Below are 23,838 nucleotides of genomic sequence, written 5' to 3'. Positions count from 1 at the left end.
GGAGAGTAGTATTGAGCGGAATTTGATGAACTGTTTAGGTCCGGCAATGTTCTCTGAACACAAAAACTCAGCATTTGACTCCCGGTGTCTGGAGAAGTTAGATACTGCTCTAGTGAGTCCTGGAAAACATGGATATAGCGTACGGTCTATGGTTGTGTCTATGTTTTCCCCAACTCTCTAGGGCTACACCTAGCTTTTTCAGCCACCAGTATTCAAATTCTGAATGATGGGACTCGAGCATGCTCGGGTTGCGCTAATCTCTAGTATTTATAAACCACAGTTGGTCCAGAGGAAGAAAATTACCGCTCCCTGTAAGACCAGGTGGATAGAATGGTGACCAAAACAGTAGGAGTCAGTTCTGTAGATATAGTCCGACCAGTTGTCGGCCCACCAGCTGGCAATAATTACTAATGAAACAAGTGCGGGCCAAAGATAAGACTGGGGGCATTTCTTGTACTAGATGACTAGCCATTGACTATTGCTGCTATCACATAGTTTATTCTCGAGCTTCTCCTGTATCCCCCATGAGATAGGACATTCTGTATCGAATCTGAAATGTTCTCACACATTCTGGGTAACTATAACTAGCTGCTAACTGCTTCCCTTCTTTTAGTTAACGTTGCATCCAATCACCGGGCCCTTGTGAAATTACCAATGTCCTGCCCCTAGATGATAAATAACAGGTGATGGGGTGGCTGTGGCATTGGGGCCATGATTGTAGATGTTCTCTTGTCTAATGTGTCACTATGCAAGTTCTCCAAGTCAGTGGTCCAGTGGTTATTACTGCTCTAAGGTTCTGGGCTCTGGGCAATGTTCTCCCTAAATCCTCGTAGGTTTCCTCCCGGAGCAGCGATCCCTAATGTTTTCTGAGACAACCATATACATAAGTCCAACTGAAATGATAAGGTTTGGCCATTTAATATGTGTAACTGGCTTTAGTTTATCTAATAAGGTAACTATTACGTATGTAGGAATAACAGGAAAGACAGGTCAAGTGGCATCAGTGCCGCCTCCGCCATCGTCTTTCATGCCGGTTCCTTAGACACTTTAGCAGATTTCATGGTGCTTGTTATGGTACATTGAGATCCACTGCGGAATGTAGTAGAATGAAGAAGAATTAGTTCCACCATAGAGGACCTCTGACCCTGATCAGATGGATGCTGCTTCGGTGCCCGCCGTCTTGTTGGCTTTGATTACGACATTTTGTCTTCGTTTCACAGCCTCTACGGCAGTTCCGGAACGTAGCTGAAGAGACGCTCTTCTTCGCCTCCAGGATCATTGTTCTTATTATTTCTTCTCGGGTTTCCGCATAAAGACGTAAAATATTAAGAGAATCCTTGAAAAGGACAAGTTGAAGAGGTTTAAATGAAACCTGTAGTAGAAATGGGAAGCGATGCCAATCAGCATAGATCTGTCCGCCATAAATGATTCATGCCAGCGCAGTTACTGGAGGCTGAGGCTGCACTAAACACTACCTGCCTGCGACTGAATGACAATCATTAGTCGTGACTGCGAGGGACTGGATAATCTCGTCTGTTCCTATACATTGTAAGGAAAATATGCACCCCCCTCCCCATTATATCCAGAGAGGTGACATCTAACAAACTGTGTGTGACCTCTGTAGAATATTTAAGTATCAGCTGAGCATAAAAATGTGGATTTCCCAGGGAGCAGGCGCTCATCGGGTGACTCGGGGAACTGCATAGAAGAGGCTTTTGATGTTTTATTCTTCACTTTAAAATAAAACATAATAAAAAAAACTAATTAATGGGTTTCAAAAAGCCCTTCACGTCCTGATGGGAGAGTCGCCGAGAATTTCCTTTTGGCTGAAATGAGCCATCTTCTCCAATATACGGAGGAGGGGAGATTTTGATCAGCTTCATATCTCCGGCCCAAATACCTGGCGTTCTTTCATCCACAATTCCTCACTGTTAGTTTGAAGTGTGTGTGTGTTTTTTTTTTTTTTTATAAATGAGGTTCAGTCTGTCTCGTCTGCTGCCATCGTGATAACATCCCCCAGCGAGACGCAAATGAGGACATCTTAATTAGCGAGGGAGCCTCGAAATCCGTCGGCATCGAGCCTTATGGCTTCAATTAATATCGACCCCCCAAAGTGGAGAAACTGGTGCTCCTGGGGTCTGGGTTAGATGTTGGAAGACCACAATGGAAGACCTGGGGAGGATTAAGGGGCTGCAATGGTAGACATGGCCTAAGACAGTCTCTCCTCCAGGTTGGTACTGCTACGTCTGTTCTTCCAGATAGACAATGTCTCTTCTCGATGCGCCTTTTCATCCAGCCAATCTCTATTGTTTCTGTCATCAGCTCTCTAGCATCTGTTTCATTATTCATTAGAGCTATTATTATGCTGGGACCCGGTGTCATCCTCGACATGACAGTGAAGGCTGCGAAAATCAGTCCAAATCCCGTGTGCCTGATGCATGTTGGGGATCACAGTGAACACAGCTAATGTGCCATATACCCCGCTTCTATTTCTCTACCATTAGGGAATCCTTCAGCACCACCACACCTGTCACTGAGCCGTCACCATGGAAAGATGTCCCCGATGGATTCCGAACTGAATCCAAAAGCAGAACTGCTGAGTTAGGAGGATCGGGAGGCGACACTGGTGTAAATGAGAACAAAACATCCTAAAACCCAAACTGTGCAGAGCATTCATTAGCAATACACAGAGCCAATGTCTGCTGTAACCTGGAGGAAAATATCCTATTCTAGAACACTGACAACTCATATTTGGAACTTTCTGTATATTTCCAGTTCTCCATCTTGTTACATTACTGGTGAAGTTTCTAAGACCTCGGGCGGACACACTTGAGAAGATGTGGCATTAGCCAGAGCAGGCATTGGTCCCTTTAAGTGGTCTAGAGGGGAGAAGTTCTTAAAAGGAAGTGCCAATTTGGCGGCAAAAGAGAAAGAGCTCCAGAGATAAATTGCTGGGATGGAAAGTTAAAGATCCAGGGCAGCTGGGTCAGGCTGGATGTTTCTAGTGGAGCTGGGTCAGACGGGATGTTTCTAGTGGAGCTGGGTCAGGCCAGATGTTTCTAGTGGAGCTGGGTCAGACGGGATGTTTCTAGTGGAGCTGGGTCAGACCGGATGTTTCTAGTGGAGCTGGGTCAGACGGGATGTTTCTAGTGGAGATGGGTCAGATGGGATGTTTCTAGTGGAGCTGCGTCAGGCGGGATGTTTCTAGTGGAGCTGGGTCAGATGGGATGTCTCTAGTGGAGCTGGGTCAGATGGGATGTTTCTAGTGGAGCTGGGTCAGATGGAATGTCTCTAGTGGAGCTGGGTCAGATGGGATGTCTCTAGTGGAGCTGGGTCAGACGGGATGTTTCTAGTGGAGCTGGGTCAGTCGGGATGTCTCTAGTGGAGCTGGGTCAGTCGGGATGTTTCTAGTGGAGCTGGGTCAGTCGGGATGTCTCTAGTGGAGCTGGGTCAGTCGGGATGTCTCTAGTGGAGCTGGGTCAGATGGGATGCCTCTAGTGAAGCTGGGTCAGATGGGATGTCTCTAGTGGAGCTGGGTCAGATGGGATGTCTCTAGTGGAGCTGGGTCAGATGGGATGTCTCTAGTGGAGCTGGGTCAGACGGGATGTCTCTAGTGGAGCTGGGTCAGATGGGATGTCTCTAGTGGAGCTAGGTCAGTCGGGATGTCTCTAGTGGAGCTGGGTCAGATGGGATGATTCTAGTGGAGCTGGGTCAGACGGGATGTCTCTAGTGGAGCTGGGTCAGATGGATGTCTCTAGTGGAGCTGGGTCAGATGGATGTCTCTAGTGGAGCTGGGTCAGATGGGATGTCTCTAGTGGAGCTGGGTCAGTCGGGATGTCTCTAGTGGAGCTGGGTCAGATGGGATGATTCTAGTGGAGCTGGGTCAGTCGGGATGTCTCTAGTGGAGCTGGGTCAGATGGGATGTCTCTAGTGGAGCTGGGTCAGACGGGATGTCTCTAGTGGAGCTGGGTCAGATGGGATGATTCTAGTGGAGCTGGGTCAGTCGGGATGTCTCTAGTGGAGCTGGGTCAGATGGGATGATTCTAGTGGAGCTGGGTCAGTCGGGATGTCTCTAGTGGAGCTGGGTCAGATGGGATGTCTCTAGTGGAGCTGGGTCAGACGGGATGTCTCTAGTAGAGCTGGGTCAGACGGGATGTCTCTAGTGGAGCTGGGTCAGATGGGATGTCTCTAGTGGAGCTGGGTCAGTCGGGATGTCTCTAGTGGAGCTGGGTCAGATGGGATGTCTCTAGTGGAGCTGGGTCAGTCGGGATGTCTCTAGTGGAGCTGGGTCAGTCGGGATGTCTCTAGTGGAGCTGGGTCAGTCGGGATGTCTCTAGTGGAGCTGGGTCAGTCGGGATGTCTCTAGTGGAGCTGGGTCAGACGGATATTTCTAGTCCACACAGCAACTGCCCTGCCTGGCCGATCACTGACTGCTGCTGCAGCCACTGATTGGCTAAGGGGGGTGGGGTGCAAACAGTTCTTTTGAGGTTGTCATGTAAGAAGGAGTGACCAGTGGGTCGGCACGGGGAGCGAGGTAAATCAGTTTTTGTATTATTTTTTTTAAATGTAGACATTTTAATTCTCCCCCCTTTCCTGGGCAACCCCATTAACCCTTCCATTGATGAGTTAGAGAAAACCAGACTCATAGAGGTTCTAGCAGTGCTGGGATTCGGGAGCAGGTGATAGATAAGCAGCCTCACATCATACATTGGACACCATTGCACATCACGCAGCGCAGTACATATATCGTATAGTCGTAGACACGTATATATGGTTCTATTAGAATCCTGTTGCGCTCATCAGGCCTGACATCCTAGAAGCGGCGAGATTCCCTGCGCCTGCAGCGTGCTTCCCGCTGGGTCCTGCAAGGTCATCGACTCCAGAGAACGATCGGTCTCCTCGCTGTCACTAGCTGGTGATGAGGAGTTAGTGACGACTTAGTGTGGGGTCTCCCGGGAGAAGGCTGAAGGGGTCAGGCCTATAGTCAGTGACCCTCTCTCCATCCTGCAGGCTGCACACAGACACCACAATTACTCTCCTCACACAAACTCTTATTTTACGACCAATTACACCTGAAGTGTTATGAGCAATTCCACCAGAGCGCTCACAATCCTTGTCCATTACAGGTGCACACCGCGCGGCTGCACACGGCCCCGACACACCGCTCCACCGTCACATCAGAGCATGAAACAGGAAACACACCGGATGTGCTGATCATTGCGATCGCAGTACTTACCCCATGAGGGGGGTAGGTTAGCCAGCCCCAGTCCCCAGGAATCGTTGCCGTGTCTAATAAATTCACTAGAAAGAAAGAAAAGGCAACATTACTGTCCAAGCATCAGCTAAACAATGCAATACAGAGGAGCTAACATTTACTGATAGCAACGGGATCTGTCAGCAGAAAAACACCTACAGAGAACAAAGTATACACTGGCTGGGACAGATGGCGGGATCTGTCTGCAGAACATTCGTCACCTATAGAAGATGTAACATTTACTGACAGAGAAAAGCAACAGGAACGGCAAGCAATAAAAATTCATCACTTACACAGGATGAAACATTTACTGATAAGAAAGAGCAACAGGATCTGTCAGCAGAAAACCACCTACAGAGAACAAAATATGTACAGAATGCGGGATCTGTCTGCAGAACACTTATCATTTATAGACCATGTAACATTTACTGATGGGGAACAGCGAGAGGAAAGGAAAGCAAAAAATTCATCACCTACAAAGGATAAAGCAATAGAATCTGTCAGCAGTAGACGTGTCAGCTAAAGAGGATGCAAAGGGGACAGAGTCTGTCTGCAGGACATCACCTGCACATGGTGTTAACTATTTTGACAGGGAGAATGTGTCTGCAGAAGACTCACCGCCTACAAAGGGCAAAACTATCCTGACAGATCTATCGGGATATGTCAGCAGAAAACTAAAACTACAAAGAAAACTTTTACTTTCAGTGAAAAATATCAGTATCTGTCAGCAGAAGACAGAAGACCCACAGAGAACGAAATATTTACTGACAGGGATAATAATCTGTAAGCAGTAGCCATATCACATTCAAAATTATAGTTAGAGTGAGGCAACAGGATCTGTCAGCAGAACATTTATTAACTACAGGGGGAGATATATTTATTGACAGGAACCTGTGACAAAGACCCCTCCCTTACAGAGGACAAAACATTTACTGACATAAAATTTGACATGGAGAAAAGGGAGCTACTGCCCCTCACACCTATGGCTGATACTAATGCCGCTCGGCTAATTTTAAAAACCAATGACAGGATGTTGGTATATAATTTGATCAAACTATATTGCCCCATGTACCACGTGCAGGTCTCCTGGTTCACACGGTTCCCTACACTAACTCCACACCGTGTCGCTCAGCGACTGCCAACCCCTCAAAGTGTGCACATGCAGGGAAGGGGGCCATAGAATGGCCCTGCAACCCCAATGTCACAGGACCAGACCCAAAAAGCCCCACCAGAACCCGGCCAGCACCACCGGCGGGGAAGGCTGCCCCCAAACAACACAAGTATGAATATGGTATTACACTCACCGCTACTGCTACAGACAGAATGGGAAAAAACATGAGCGGCATTAGTATCAGCCATAGGTATGATGTGCAGTAGCTCCCTTCTCTCCATGTCACATTTACTGACATAAGGATGTGTCTGCAAAATAATCAACATCTACAGAGGACGAAACATGTGAACACAAGGAGAAGGATCGGCATCTGTCAGCAGAAAAGTCACCAAAACATTACTGGCAAGGAGAAGCATCAGGATATGTTAGCAGAGGATTCGACACCTACAGAGGATGAAATATTTAGGAAAAAGTAAAAGTATCTGTCAGCAGAAGAAAATTTGCCTACAGAGAACAAAATATGCTGATGGAAATTAATCAGGATCTGTCAGCAGAAGACCCACCATCTACAGAGGGATAAATATTCAGAGGGAATGAATCAGGTTCTGTCAGCAGAAGACCCCACCATCTACAGAGGGATAAATATTTCGAGGGAATGAATCAGCATCTGTCAGCAAAAGAGACCCACCATCTACAGAGGGATAAATATTCAGAGGGAATGAATCAGGTTCTGTCAGCAGAAGACCCACCATCTACAGAGGTATAAATATTCAGAGGGAATGAATCAGGATCTGTCAGCAGAAGACCCACCATCTACAGAGGGATAAATATTCAGAGGGAATGAATCAGGTTCTGTCAGCAGAATACCCACCATCTACAGAGGGATAAATATTCAGAGGGAATGAATCAGGATCTGTCAGCAGAATACCCACCATCTACAGAGGGATAAATATTCAGAGGGAATGAATCAGCATCTGTCAGCAAAAGACCCACCATCTACAGAGGGATAAATATTCAGAGGGAATGAATCAGGTTCTGTCAGCAGAAGACCCACCATCTACAGAGGGATAAATATTCTGAGGGAATGAATCAGGATCTGTCAGCAGAAGACCCACCATCTACAGAGGGATAAATATTCAGAGGGAATGAATCAGGTTCTGTCAGCAGAAGACCCACCATCTACAGAGGGATAAATATTCAGAGGGAATGAATCAGGATCTGTCAGCAGAAGACCCACCATCTACAGAGGGATAAATATTCAGAGGGAATGAATCAGGTTCTGTCAGCAGAAGACCCACCATCTACAGAGGACATCATATATCCTGACAGAAGCATCAGGGTCTGTCAGCAGAAGACCTCTCATATACAAAGGGTGGAATATTTACTGACAGGGAGAAGCAGTAAGATCAGTCAGCAGAAGATGTGTCACCAACATACAGTGATGCTTGAAAGTTTGTGAACCCAAAGCTCAACATGAACATTAACTAAAGTGAGAGGGGCCTTTAATGCTCGGAGAATCCTTTGGGGTTGCTGGTGACCCTCTAGACTAATCCTCTGCCTGGCTGGTGGTCTTAGTTCGTCCACCGCTCCGGGGGAGGGTATTAATGGTCTGGAGTTTCCTTCAGTTGTGCCTTTTTCCCTCCCGGTGAGCATGAACACCTCTCATTGTGATGTCCTCAGATATGTCCTCTGTTCTCGCCAGGATTCACAGACGTGTATAGTGATAGATCAGACTGGGAGCGATCCCCCCTGTATATACAACACCTCGCCCCCTCACACCTGATTGTCATCCGATTGATTGGAGATACCCGACTATAGTCACACGTTCTGTGCGATTGTCCGTAATTGCGGATCCCAATCAGTAATCATCTAAAACCATTCCCACTTATTTAACCACTTCCCCCTTTTTGCTGATCTGAAAAAAATCGGATTGCGGATGAATTATTTGCAGATACCGGACGTCATATCTGGTCCTGAAAAACTGCTGAACGTGTGACTGTAACTTCACCATTATCACCAAAGACAAGTATGGTTCTGCACTATCTCCTATCTATCTATCTATCTATCTATCTATCTATCTCCTATCTATCTATCTATCTATCTATCTATCTATCTATCTATCTATCTATCTATTATCTATCTATCTATCTATCTATCTATCTCCTATCTATCCATCTCCTATCTATCTATCTATCTATCTATCTCCTATCTATCTATCTATTATCTATCTATTATCTATCTATCTATCTATCTCCTATCTATATCTATCTATCTATCTATCTCCTATCTATCTATCTATCTATCTATCTATCTATCTATCTATCTATCTATCTATCTATCTCCTATCTATCTCCTATCTATCTCCTATCTATCTATCTAATATCTATCTATCTATCTATCTCCTATCTATCTATCTATCTATCTATCTATCTATCTATCTCCTATCTATCTATCTATCTATCTCCTATCTATCTATCTATCTCCTATCTATCTATCTATCTATCTATCTATCTATCTATCTATCTATCTATCTATCTATCATCTATCTATCTCCTATCTATCTATCTATCTCCTATATATCTATCTATCTATCTATCTATCTCCTATCTATCTATCTATCTCCTATCTATCTATCTATCTATCTATCTATCTATCTATCTATCTCCTATCTATCTATCTATCTCCTATATATCTCCTATCTATCTATCTATCTCCTATCTATCTATCTATCTATCTATCTATCTATCTATCTATCTATCTCCTATCTATCCATCTCCTATCTATCTATCTGTCTCTATCTATCTCCTATCTATCTATATCCTATCTATCTCCTATCTATCTATCTATCTATCTATCTATCTATCCTTCCATCCGACCCTTCCCTAGGTGCTGGCTATAAGGGTTAATAGCGGCTGTAGTCGGATCTCACGTCCGTATAATTATAGCATCTTTATACCCGCAGCTCTCCGGTCAATGATGTAGGAACTGTCCCCTCCGGCTACAATTGCTCACGATTAAAACTTCAAAGGGTTCCCGAGAGATTTCTTGGCCGGCTCCAATTCCTTTGGAACAATTCCCTTCACATTGATAATTAAACCCTTATCGGTCCGTGTTCCAGGAATAATGCAGAATGTGAATGCGGAACTTTCCCTCCCAGTGACCGAGTTCACAGCGGGTTCATGTGTGATGTCAGCAGTGTGTATGTGTGTGAGTACAGGAGGCCATCCCACCACACTGAGGGGGCCGCTCATGGCCTCCTCCACTCAGGGCCTCCTCCACTCAGGACCTCCTCCACTCGTGGCCTCCTCCACTCGTGGCCTCCTCCACTCAGGGCCTCCTCCACTGAGGGCCTCCTCCACTCAGGGCCTTCTACACTCATGGCCTCCGCCACTCAGGGCCACCCCGGCTCCCCTCACCTGCTCCACATTATTGTATCATAGGGGGAACATTCTGGATGTAACACGGCCGCATAGTCTGTGCCAGTAGGTCAGTTATCAGGAGTAAAGTGGATGATGGTGATAATAATGAGGGTGGCGGTGATGATAGTGGTGATGATGATGAGGGTGATGATGATAGTGGTGATAATGATTAAAGTGGTGATGATGGTGATGATAGTGGTGATGACGAAGATTGTGATAATGATGATGATGGTGGTGATGATAAAAGTGATAATAATGGGGACGTTGATGATGATAGTGGTGATAATTATGATGTTGATAGTGGTAAAAGTGTGGTGATGACGAAAGAGACAATAGTGATGATGATGGTAATGAAAATGATGATGATTATAGCGATGATGATAGTTTATACGGTTGAAAAAAGAGTGGTGATGATTATAGTGATGGAGATGATGATGGTGATGATACTGATGATGAGTATAGTGATGATAATGATGAGGGTGATAATGGTTATAGTGATGATTATGGTGATGATAATGATGATTAAAGTGATGATGATTATTATAGTGATGATGAGAGTGATTATAATGATGATGGTGGTGATGATGATAATGATGACAATGATGGTGATGATGAAGATGATAATGATAATATTGGTGATGATGATCAGGGTGGTGATTAGAGATAAGGGAATTTACAGTACAAACAAAGCAAAACGCTTTGTTAGCTTGGCAATCTGCCTATCAGCCGGCTGCCTTTGAAGTCCATGCTGCTCCACCCCGGGTGTCTGGAAGAACTGGATCCAGTCCTGGGGAACTGGGAGAAGTTTGCAGAGGCACCTGATAGCTGTTTGCAGTGGTGATAATGATAGTGGTGATAATAGTGAAGATAATGATAGTGGTGATGATGATAATGGTGATAGTGATGAGGGTGGTGATGATGATAGTGGTGATAGTGATGAGGGTGGTGATGATAATAGTGGTGATAGTGATGAGGGTGGTGATGATGATAGTGGTCATAGTGATGAGGGTGGTGATGATGATAGTGGTGATAGTGATGATGATAGTGGTGATAGTGATGAGGGTGGTGATAGTGATGAGGGTGGTGATGATGATAGTGGTGATAGTGATGAGGGTGGTGATGATAATAGTGGTCATAGTGATGAGGGTGGTGATGATAATAGTGGTGATAGTGATGAGGGTGGTGATGATGATAGTGGTGATAGTGATGAGGGTGGTGATGATGATAGTGGTGATAGTGATGAGGGTGGTGATGATAATAGTGGTGATAGTGATGAGGGTGGTGATGATAACAGAGATGATGATGGTGCTGATGATGATAGCGATGATAATGATGGAGATAATGATAACAATGATGCTGATGTTGATAGAAGTGATAATGATGAGGCTGATGATGATGATGATAGTGGTGATGATAATGAGGGTGATGATGAGAGTAGTGATAATGATGAGGGTGACGATGATGATTATGGTGATGATATATAATAATAGTGGTGATAGTGATGATGCTATAGAGGTTATCCATCTACAAAAACATGGCCACTTTCTTCCAGAGACAGCACCGCTCTTGTCTCCAGGTTGGGTTCAGGTTTTATCATTTAGTTCCATTGTAGTGAATAAAGCTTAATTATAAACCGCAACTGGAGACAAGAGCGGTGCTGTCTCTGGAAAAAGCGGCCATGTTTCTAACACTGGATCTCCCCTTTAATGGTTGTGGTAATGATGTACACAGAGGATGGCAGTAGGAAGTTTTGGCTTCTTGTTTTATGGTCCTTGTTGTCTGGTTCCTGGATTTCCCACAATGCCCTCCTTTTTCTATTCACTTTGCAGTCCTATGATTATGGTAACTCTGATGAGAGCGCCCCCTGCAGGACAAGTAACATGTAACACTCAATGTGGCAAACCTGTTTCTGCCAGAACTCTGTGCTGCACCTTACTATGGGCTTAAAGGGGTGTTCTAGTGTAGGATATGGGGAGCTGTAAGTCATACTCACCCACCCCAGACTCTCACACTTTCATTCCAATAACTTCCATTTCCCTAATTGTGGCCACACACCTGCTCAGCCAGTCACTGACAGAGACGAGATGCTGCTGCCACCAGTTATGGGCTGATCCGACTGGATCTCAAAAGCTGAAACAAGTCTGTGAATGTGAAATCAATGCAGGGACTGGGGTAGGTGAGTATGGTGCATTTACTTTTACTATTAACCCATAAACCTATATACCTTTTTTATACCTTTTTAAAGAATAATTTTGTACAAATAAAACCGTCATTATTCCTGCATTGTCTCTTGTTTCATCCCAACTCGGCAGCATCCATACATACTGAGCCTTTACTGTGATCACCACTCACACTCTCCCAGCACTGTACATGCTGTACTGTGTAGGCAGGATATCAGTCTTTCTATATTTTTCTGAACTACAGGGTTACATAATCACCTATCACATCCCTCCTGGCAGCTTTGAGACCCCCTCCGCACTAAGCTTAACCCTCCCTGTCCCGCTCTATGTGCCTCCATATATTGAGTGGTGCTAAGGAGATCATTTCTATCCTAAGAGACCAGGACAGCAGTGATATAGTAGGTGAGCCCATCAGTGTCAGATAGGGGTGCCTAGGGCCCACCAGTCGAAGGGATTCTGGGGCCACCTTACAGTTACTGTACATGATAATATAACCTTAACACTTTTTCATCTCATAAACCTTAATAGGACTTATTCCCTGGATAGTGTGGTGAGTGACTGAGGGATGGATGTTACTGTGCGGCCACTTCCGGGCCCCAGGATGTATATTGCTGTGCGGCCACTTCCGGGCCCCAGGATGTATATTGCTGTGCGGCCACTTCCGGGCCCCGGGATGTATATTGCTGTGCGGCCACTTTCGGGCCCCAGGATGTATATTGCTGTGCGGCCACTTCCGGACACCAGGATGTATATTGCTGTGCGGCCACTTCCGGGCCCCAGGATGTATATTGCTGAGCGGCCAGTTCCGGGCCCCAGGATGTATATTGCTGTGCGGCCACTTCCGGGCCCCAGGATATATATTGCTGTGCGGCCACTTCCGGGCCCCAGGATGTATATTGCTGTGCGGCCACTTCCGGGCCCCAGGATGTATATTGGTGTGCAGCCACTTCCGGGCCCCAGGATATATATTGCTGTGCGGCCACTTCCGGGCCCCAGGATGTATATTGCTGTGCGGCCACTTCCGGGCCCCAGGATGTATATTGCTGTGCGGCCACTTCCGGGCCCCAGGATGTATATTGCTGTGCGGCCACTTCCGGGCCCCAGGATGTATATTGCTGTGCGGCCACTTCCGGGCCCCAGGATGTATATTGCTGTGCGGCCACTTCTGGGCCCCAGGATGTATATTGTTGTGCGGCCACTTCCGGGCCCCAGGATGTATATTGCTGTGCGGCCACTTCCGGGCCCCAGGATGTATATTGCTGTGCGGCCACTTCCGGGCCCCAGGATGTATATTACTCTGCGGCCACTTCCGGGCCCCAGGATGTATATTGCTGTGCGGCCACTTCCGGGCCCCAGGATGTATATTGCTGTGCGGCCACTTCCGGGCCCCAGGATGTATATTGCTGTGCGGCCACTTCTGGGCCCCGGGATGTATATTGCTGTGCGGCCACTTCCGGGCCCCAGGATGTATATTGCTGTGCGGCCACTTCCGGGCCCCAGGATGTATATTGCTGTGCGGCCACTTCCGGTCCCCAGGATGTATATTGCTGTGCGGTCACTTCCGGGCCCCAGGATGTATATTGCTGTGCGGCCACTTCCGGTCCCCAGGATGTATATTACTGTGCGGCCACTTCCGGGCCCCAGGATGTATATTGCTGTGCGGCCACTTCCGGTCCCCAGGATGTATATTACTGTGCGGCCACTTCTGGGCCCCAGGATGTATATTGCTGTGCGGCCACTTCCGGGCCCCAGGATGTATATTGCTGTGCGGCCACTTCCAGGCCCCAGGATGTATATTGCTGTGCGGCCACTTCCGGGCCCCAGGATGTATATTACTGTGCGGCCACTTCCGGGCCCCAGGATGTATATTGCTGTGCGGCCACTTCCGGGCCCCAGGATAGGACGTATGAGAATGCTCGTCCGGTGTCATCAACAGGAAGAGAGAGGTTTTTTTTTCATATTATGGGACACAGGGGGAGATTTATCAAACATGGTGTAAAGTGAAACTGGCCTAGTGGCAACCAATCAGATTCCACCTTTTATTTTGTAAAAAGTCTGTAAGGAATGAAAGTAGGAATCTGATTGGTTGCTAGGGGCCACGGGGCCAGTTTCACTTTACACAAGTGTGATAAATCTCCCCCACAGTGTCTATTTCAGGGGTCATTGTGTGTAATATAATGAAATTCAGGGCATCGCAGGGTGTATTATAATGGATTTCAGGGGTTCACGATGTGTATTGTAGTAAATTTGGGGGCATGATGATGTGTATTATAAAGGATTTCAAGAGGTGACAGTGTGTATTATAATGGATATCAGGGCATGATGGTGTGTATTATAATGGATATCAGGGGATGACAGTGTGTGTTATAATGGATTTCAGGGGGTGATGGTGTGTATTATAATGGATTTCAAAGGGTCCCAATGTGTATTATAGTAAATTTCAGGGCATGATGGTGTGTATTATAATGGATATCAGGGGGTGACGGTGTGTATTATAAAGGATATCCGGCCATGATGGTGTACATTATAACAGATATCAGGGGGTGTACGCAACATACACACACTTATACACAACATATACACACACTTATACACAGCATACACACACACTTATACACAGCATACACACACACTTATACACAGCATACGCACACACTTATACACAGCATACACACACACTTATACACAGCATACACACACACACACTTATACACAGCATACAACACACACTTATACACAACATATACACACACTTATACACAGCATACACACACTTATACACAGCATACAACACACACTTATACATAACATATACACACACTTATACACAACATACACACACTTATACACAGCATACACACACTTATACACAGCATACACACACACTTATACACAGCATACGCACACACTTATACACAGCATACACACACACACACACTTATACACAGCATACAACACACACTTATACACAACATATACACACACTTATACACAGCATACACACACTTATACACAGCATACAACACACACTTATACATAACATATACACACACTTATACACAACATACACACACTTATACACAGCATACACACACTTATACACAGCATACAACACACACTTATACACAACATATACACACACTTATACACAACATATACACACACTTATACACAGCATACACACACACTTATACACAGCATACGCACACACTTATACACAGCATACACACACACACACTTATACACAGCATACAACACACACTTATACACAACATATACACACACTTATACACAGCATACACACACTTACACACAGCATACACACACTAATACACAACATATACACACACTTATACACAGCATACACACACTAATACACAACATATACACACACTTATACACAGCATACACACACACACTTATACACAGCATACACACACACACACACACACTAATACACAACATACACACACACACTAATACACAACATATACACACACTTATACACAGCATGCACACAAACACACTTATACAGAGCATACACACACACACTTATACACAGCCTACACAAACACACACTTATACACAACATATACACACTTATACACAGCATAAACACACACCTATACCTAACATACAAACACTTATACACAACATACACACTTATACACAAAACACACACATAAATACACACATTTATATACAGCACACACACTAATAGACAACACACATTTATACCAACAGTTACACAGCATACACACATACTTATACATAACACACACACATAGGCTTTTTGGCTGGAGGCTGTATATTCTGCCTCCAGCCACCAGAGGCCGCTCTTTCCTCCCAGCTACAGGACCTGACAGTAAGGTCACTCACTCCTGCCTCTGGGATAGAAGAACCTTAAAGTGACTGTACCACCAGGCCCAGGCAGAAGCACTGGAGGCAGCTGACCCACCCTTAGTGGGAGGAAACCCCCGCCCCTCTATGATAGGGTTACATTGATTCTAATGGAGTCACGTCATGGAGGGGCGGGGGTTTCTTCCCACTGGGGGTGGGTCGGCCGCCTCCAGTGCTTCAGCCTGGTGGTACAGTCACTTTAAGGAACAAGATGGCCGTATGCAGCAGGGAGCCAGGTATTAGGGTAACCACATGAGGGGGATTATGCTGAAGGACTGGTATACAGTGTATACCAGTGACCAGTATACACTGTATAACAGTCACAGCCCTGATTTACCAGTCTTCCAGTATACTAGCCTCTCACACCAATGTATAGTTTATAATACCCCTCATGAGGGCTCCTCATTATACCACCAGTATTATACAGTGCTGTGAGACTGCTGTTATACTGAGGGGCCCACAGATGGAGGATTATGCTAAAGGTAATAAAGCCCCAGTCTGCTCCAGCTACCCCCAGTCTCTCCCAGTCAGCCCCAAGTCTGCCCCAGTTACCCCCAATCTCTCCCAGTCACCCCAGTCTGCTCCAGCCACTCCCAGTCTTCCCCAATCTCCCCCAGTTACCTCCAGTTTCTCCCAGTCACCCCCCAGTCTGCCCCAGCTACCCCCAGTCTGCCCAAGTTTCCCTTTGTCTGCTCCAGTCACCTCCTGTCTGCCTAGTAACTCTTAGTCTGCTCCAGTCACCCCCAGTCTGCTCCAGTCACCCCCAGTCTGCTCCAGTCACCCCCAGTCTGCTCCAGTCACCCCCAGTCTGCCCCAGTCACCCTCAGTCTGCCCCAGTCACCCTCAGTCTGCCCCAGTCACCCTCAGTCTGCTCCAGTCACCCTCAGTCTGCCCCAAGCTCCCCTAGTCACCCCCAGTCTGCTCCAGTCACCCCCAGTCTGCCCCAGCTACCCCCAGTCTGCTCCAGTCACCCTCAGTCTGCTCCAGTCACCCCCAGTCTGCTCCAGTCACCCCCAGTCTGCTCCAGTCACCCTCAGTGTGCTCTTGTCACCCCCAGATAGCTCCAGTCACCCCCAGTCTGCCCCAGTCACCCTCAGTCTGCTCCAGTCACCCTCAGTCTGCTCCAGTCACCCCCAGTCTGCTCCAGTCACCCTCAGTCTCCTCCAGTCACCCCCAGTCTGCTCCAGTCACCCTCAGTCTCCTCCAGTCACCCTCATTCTGCCCCAGTCCCCCCCAGCTACCCAGTTTTCAAGGTTTTGTGGGGCCCCATGACTCCTAGCTACACCCATGCCCCTCTTCTGTTCCTGTACTACTACACCCCTAATATCCCACACCCCTTGTTGTCAACACTAAAGTGTCTCTGGAAAAAAATTTCAAATGTTGGCAATTATGTACACAACATATACACACACACACACACACACACGTATACACACACTAATACAGAACACACACACAAACACCCTTATACACAGTATACACTGACATGTATACACACCATACACACACACTTATACACAGTGTACTTGTACACACACACACACACACTTGATGGGCATGTGTCTTTTTTTAACCATATTAACTATGTAACTATGTAACTTATACACAGCATGCACACAAACACCTTTATACACAGTATACACAGACATTTATACACAGCATACACACACACACACTTATACACAGCATACATACACAATTATACACAACATACACAAAACACACATTTATATACAGCACACACACTAATAGACAACACACATTTATACCAAGTTAAACAGCATACACACATACCTATACACAACACACACTTATACACAGCATACATACACACTTGTTCACAACATACACACACTCATACACAACATACGCACACTAATACACAACATTCACACACACACACACACACTTATACACAGCACACACACACACTTATCCACAACATACACATACATACACACACTTATACACACCATACAGAGACACATCCAAACATACACACACACACACTTATACAGAACACACACACACACACACACTTATACAGAACATACACACACACACACACACTTATACAGAACATACACAAACATACTTATATACAACATACACAAACACACACACTTATACACAGCATACACAGACACATGCACAACATACACACACACACACACACACACACTTATCCACAACATACACATACACACACACACACTTATACACACCATACACAGACACATCCAAACATACACACACACACACACACACACACACACACACACACTTATGCATAACATACACACACACACTTATACAGAACACACACAAACATACTTATATACAACATACACAAACACACACACTTATACACAGCATACACAGACACATCCACAACATATACACACACACACACACACACACACACACTAAAGGCCCTATTACACAAACAGATCTGACGACAGATTATCTGCCAAAGATTTGAAGCCAAACCCAGGAATGGATTTAAAAAGAGGAGAAATCCAGTCTTTCCTTCATGACCTGTTCTCTGTTTATAGTCTGTTTCTGGCTTTGGCTTCAAATCTTTGGCTGATAATCTGTCGTCAGATCTGTTGGTGTAATAGGGCCTTTATACACAGCACACACTTATACACAACATACACACACACACTTATACACAACGTACACACACGTCGGTCCCTATTACACCAAAAGATATCTGACAGATTATCTTACAGATTTTTTCAACCAAAGCCAGGAATGTATTTGAAAAGAGGAGCGATCTCTTAGGGTCCTATTACACGGACGGATGGGGGCCCGATAATACCTGTAAACGAGCAGCGATCTGCTAGATCATTGCTCGTTTACTTGGCCTATTACACGGCCCGATAATCGTTAAACAATGGCTGCAGGGACATCGTTACCGATGTCCTTGCAGCCTTTGTTTAAACTGTATACATACCTAATCCATGGTTCAGGGTTCCTCTTCTTCTTAACTTCTCCCCAGGTCCGCGCACTTCAGCTTCACAGCGGCTTGTCTCTGCTGACAGGCCGCTCGGCCAATCACTGGCTGCGGCGGTTCCGGCCTGTGATTGGCCGAGGGGCCTGTCGGCTGACACAGGCCGCTGAGAAGCCGGAGCGCACGGGACCCGGTAAGAAGTTCTGAGGAAGAGGAACCCTGGACCATGGATTAGGTATGTATTCTTCTTTGCTAATCGTCAGCGTCGGCCGCGCACTGCTATTACACGTAGCGGTGCACGGTCGGCGCCCGATGATTATAGGTCTGAACTTATATCAACGATCAGACGATGACAACGATCATCGGCTGATCGGTGTCTTTAGTACACGGAACGATAATCGGCCGAATCGGGCTGATTCGGCCGATTATCGTTCCGTGTAATAGTACCCTTAGTCTTAGGCCACATTCACACACCCGTAGTGCAGTCCGTAGTGCTCCGTGCTTCACGGAGCACTACGTTCACACATCATTACCCCAGCGATCCGTGCCGCAAAAAAAAACGGTCCGCATTACATGTCGATTTTTTGCAGCACGGATCGTAGCCCGTATACACGTACGGACATGTGAACGAGGCCATAGGATAACATTGGTTTCAACGGATGTGTGAATTAGGTCTTATCTTTACGACCTTTTCTCTGTTTATAGTCCATTCCTGACTTTGGCTGAAAAAAATCAGACATCTTCTGGTGTAATAGGGCCCTACACACACACACACACACACACACTTATTAGAACATTATCCACTGTGTAGACAATGATCATAGAAGAAATGCTCATAGTTTTGATGCAAGTGCTCTTGTGCACCATTTTATTTTGCATAAAGTGTAATCACAGACATAAATCCGACGTTTCGGTGGTGACACCTTTATTAGGGGTCTGTGTAAGTGAACAACTGTATATAGATGGCAGGGTAGTGTCCCGTAGGTCTGCTGGTTGGTAACAGGAGATCCGAATGAGGCTGGGGCCCGAGTAGGCTCGGTGGAGGCAGGCGTCGGACAGTGAAACCACGGCAGGCGTTATCCGGGATCCGGCGGAGCAGAGTCGCGCTGTGATGTGAAGCTGTGAGGTCATCATTCGGATCTCCTGTTACCAACCAGCAGACCTACGGGACACTACCCTGCTATCTATATACAGTTGTTCACTTACACAGACCCCTAATAAAGGTGTCACCACCGAAACGTCGGATTTATGTCTGTGATTACACTTTATGCAAAATAAAAATTGTGCACAAGAGCACTTGCATCAAAACTATGAGCATTTCTTCTATGATCATTGTCTACACAGTGGATAATGTTCTAATAAGAATACCTCTACTTTCCACTTGGAATTAATATACTGAGTGCTACTCCTTACGCCTACACACACACACACACACACACACTTATACACAACGTACAAACACACTTATACACAACATACACTCACACTTATACACAACATACACACATACACAAAACACACTCTTAAATACACACATTTCTATACAGCACACATACTAATAGACAACACACATTTATACCAACACAGTTACACAGCATACACACATACTTATCCACAACATACACACACACACACGTATCCACAACATACACACACTTATACACAGCATACATATATATACACACACACACTTAAATACACATTTATATACAGCACACACACTAATACACCACACACATTTATACACAACACACACACATTTATACCAACACAGTTACACAGCATACACACATACTTATACACCACACACACACACACTTATCCACAACATACACACACTTATACACAGCATATATATACAGACACACACACACACAAACACACACTTAAATACAAATTTATATACAGCACACACACTAATAGACACATTTATACACAACACACACACACATTTATACCAACACAGTTATATGTACAGGCGGGGACACAGCATACACAGCTCTGCAGATACAGATCCCTACTGATCCCATGCTGTGCCTCCTCTGCAGGCTGCTGGGTTTCCTCCTCTTCCTCTCTGACCAGGCCATTTGCAGACAGCTGTAGGAAACCCAGGAGCTCAGGGACCAGACTGCTCCCCATCCAGCTCCACTGTCCCTGTGCGGCCTGGTCCCATCCCTGGCGGCTCCTGGGCTGTGAGCAGAGGGGGCGGGGCCTAGATAGAGACAATGGGTGGGGCCTAGATAGACCAGGGGGCGGGGCGTAGAGACGGGCCTCGCTGCTGCAGGAGAGACACAGAAGGTAAGTACAGATCCTGTATATCTGTATAACTGTAAACTATATACAGAACATGACTAGACCTGCAGCAGGGATTCTGACAGCTGGGGCAGAGGGGGCCCACTCCAGATCAGGGGCCCACCAGGGGTTTCCCCAGACCCCCATGGCCTGGTCTGAGCCTGGAGCCCATGCAATGATCAGCTGCAGAGCTAGACCTGGGGGTTTTCTGTGCTGTATGTAGCATCTCCAGTATTTGCAGCTTCCTGTCTGTTATGTGCTGTGTGTATAGTATATAGTATAGTCCTAGAGGTGACCAGACACTGACTATTATACAGTGTATAGTCCTAGAGGTGACCAGACACTGACTATTATACTATATATAGTCCTAGAGGTGACCAGACACTGACTATTATACTGTACATAGTCCTAGAGGTGACCAGACACTGACTATTATACTATATATAGTATAGTCCTAGAGGTGACCAGACACTGACTATTATACAGTGTATAGTCCTAGAGGTGACCAGACACTGACTATTATACTATATATAGTCCTAGAGGTGACCAGACACTGACTATTATACTATATATAGTCCTAGAGGTGACCAGACACTGACTATTATACAGTATATAGTCCTAGAGGTGACCAGACACTGACTATTATACAGTGTATAGTCCTAGAGGTGACCAGACACTGACTATTATACTATATATAGTCCTAGAGGTGACCAGACACTGACTATTATACTATATATAGTCCTAGAGGTGACCAGACACTGACTATTATACAGTATATAGTCCTAGAGGTGACCAGACACTGACTATTATACTATATATAGTCCTAGAGGCGAGCAGACACTGACTATTATACTGTACATAGTCCTAGAGGTGACCAGACACTGACTATTATACTATATATAGTCCTAGAGGTGACCAGACACTGACTATTATACTATATATAGTATAGTCCTAGAGGTGACCAGACACTGACTATTATACTGTACATAGTCCTAGAGGTGACCAGACACTGACTATTATACTGTACATAGTCCTAGAGGTGACCAGACACTGACTATTATACAGTGTATAGTCCTAGAGGTGACCAGACACTGACTATTATACTATATATAGTCCTAGAGGTGACCAGACACTGACTATTATACTATATATAGTCCTAGAGGTGACCAGACTCTGACTATTATACAGTACATAGTCCTAGAGGTGACCAGACACTGACTATTATACTATATAGTCCTAGAGGTGACCAGACACTGACTATTATACTATATAGTATAGTCCTAGAGGTGACCAGACACTGACTATTATACTGTACATAGTCCTAGAGGTGACCAGACACTGACTATTATACTATATATAGTCCTAGAGGTGACCAGACACTGACTATTATACTATATAGTCCTAGAGGTGACCAGACACTGACTATTATACTATATATAGTCCTAGAGGTGACCAGACACTGACTATTATACTATATATAGTCCTAGAGGTGACCAGACACTGACTATTATACTATATAGTATAGTCCTAGAGGTGACCAGACACTGACTATTATACTATATATAGTCCTAGAGGTGACCAGACACTGACTATTATACTATATAGTCCTAGAGGTGACCAGACACTGACTATTATACTGTACATAGTCCTAGAGGTGACCAGACACTGACTATTATACTATATATAGTCCTAGAGGTGACCAGACTCTGACTATTATACAGTACATAGTCCTAGAGGTGACCAGACACTGACTATTATACTATATATAGTCCTAGAGGTGACCAGACACTGACTATTATACTATATATAGTCCTAGAGGTGACCAGACACTGACTATTATACTATATATAGTCCTAGAGGTGACCAGACACTGACTATTATACTATATATAGTCCTAGAGGTGACCAGACACTGACTATTATACTATATATAGTCCTAGAGGTGACCAGACACTGACTATTATACTATATATAGTCCTAGAGGTGACCAGACACTGACTATTATACTATATATAGTCCTAGAGGTGACCAGACACTGACTATTATACTATATATAGTCCTAGAGGTGACCAGACACTTACTATTATACAGTACATAGTCCTAGAGGTGACCAGACACTGACTATTATACTATATATAGTCCTAGAGGTGACCAGACTCTGACTATTATACAGTACATAGTCCTAGAGGTGACCAGACACTGACTATTATACTATATATAGTCCTAGAGGTGACCAGACACTGACTATTATACTATATATAGTCCTAGAGGTGACCAGACACTGACTATTATACTATATATAGTCCTAGAGGTGACCAGACTCTGACTATTATAATGTACATAGTCCTAGAGGTGACCAGACACTGACTATTATACTATACGTAGTCCTAGAGGTGACCATACCCCGACCCTTATTTTATATATAACTCTCAAGGGGACTAGACCCCGACCTTAATTTTATTTATAGGTTATAGAGGTTATATAGGTTTTATTTATAGAGGTTACCCGAACCCAACCATAATTCTGGATGTAACGCTAACTCTGCTATCTCTTATACACAAGATCTCTGTATTGTACATGTGATTCTATGGATTACTGTGGTGCTCTCTACATCGCTCCAGCTCTGCTATCTCTTATACACAGGATCTCTGTATTGTACACACTATTCTATGGATTACTGTGGTGCTCTCTACACCGCTCCAGCTCTGCTATCTCTTATACACAGGT

At 45.2% G+C, this 23,838-nt stretch overlaps 1 protein-coding gene across 3 annotated transcripts in view; it reads right to left on the bottom strand.

The window, feature by feature from the left end:
- The window catches only part of EPHA8 (EPH receptor A8), an 83,530-nt gene that overhangs the window by 50,699 nt on the left and 8,993 nt on the right, over positions 1 to 23,838 (bottom strand). For all 3 annotated transcript variants that reach the window (XM_069948361.1, XM_069948362.1, XM_069948366.1), the window contains exon 2: positions 5,237 to 5,301. In XM_069948361.1, coding sequence (XP_069804462.1) covers positions 5,237 to 5,301 — 65 coding nt within the window. The remainder of the gene's footprint in view (positions 1 to 5,236; positions 5,302 to 23,838) is intronic.

The sequence above is a fragment of the Dendropsophus ebraccatus genome, chromosome 12 (genome assembly GCF_027789765.1).
Source record: "Dendropsophus ebraccatus isolate aDenEbr1 chromosome 12, aDenEbr1.pat, whole genome shotgun sequence".
NCBI lineage: Eukaryota > Metazoa > Chordata > Amphibia > Anura > Hylidae > Dendropsophus > Dendropsophus ebraccatus.
This window is presented reverse-complemented; position numbering and strand designations above follow the sequence as displayed.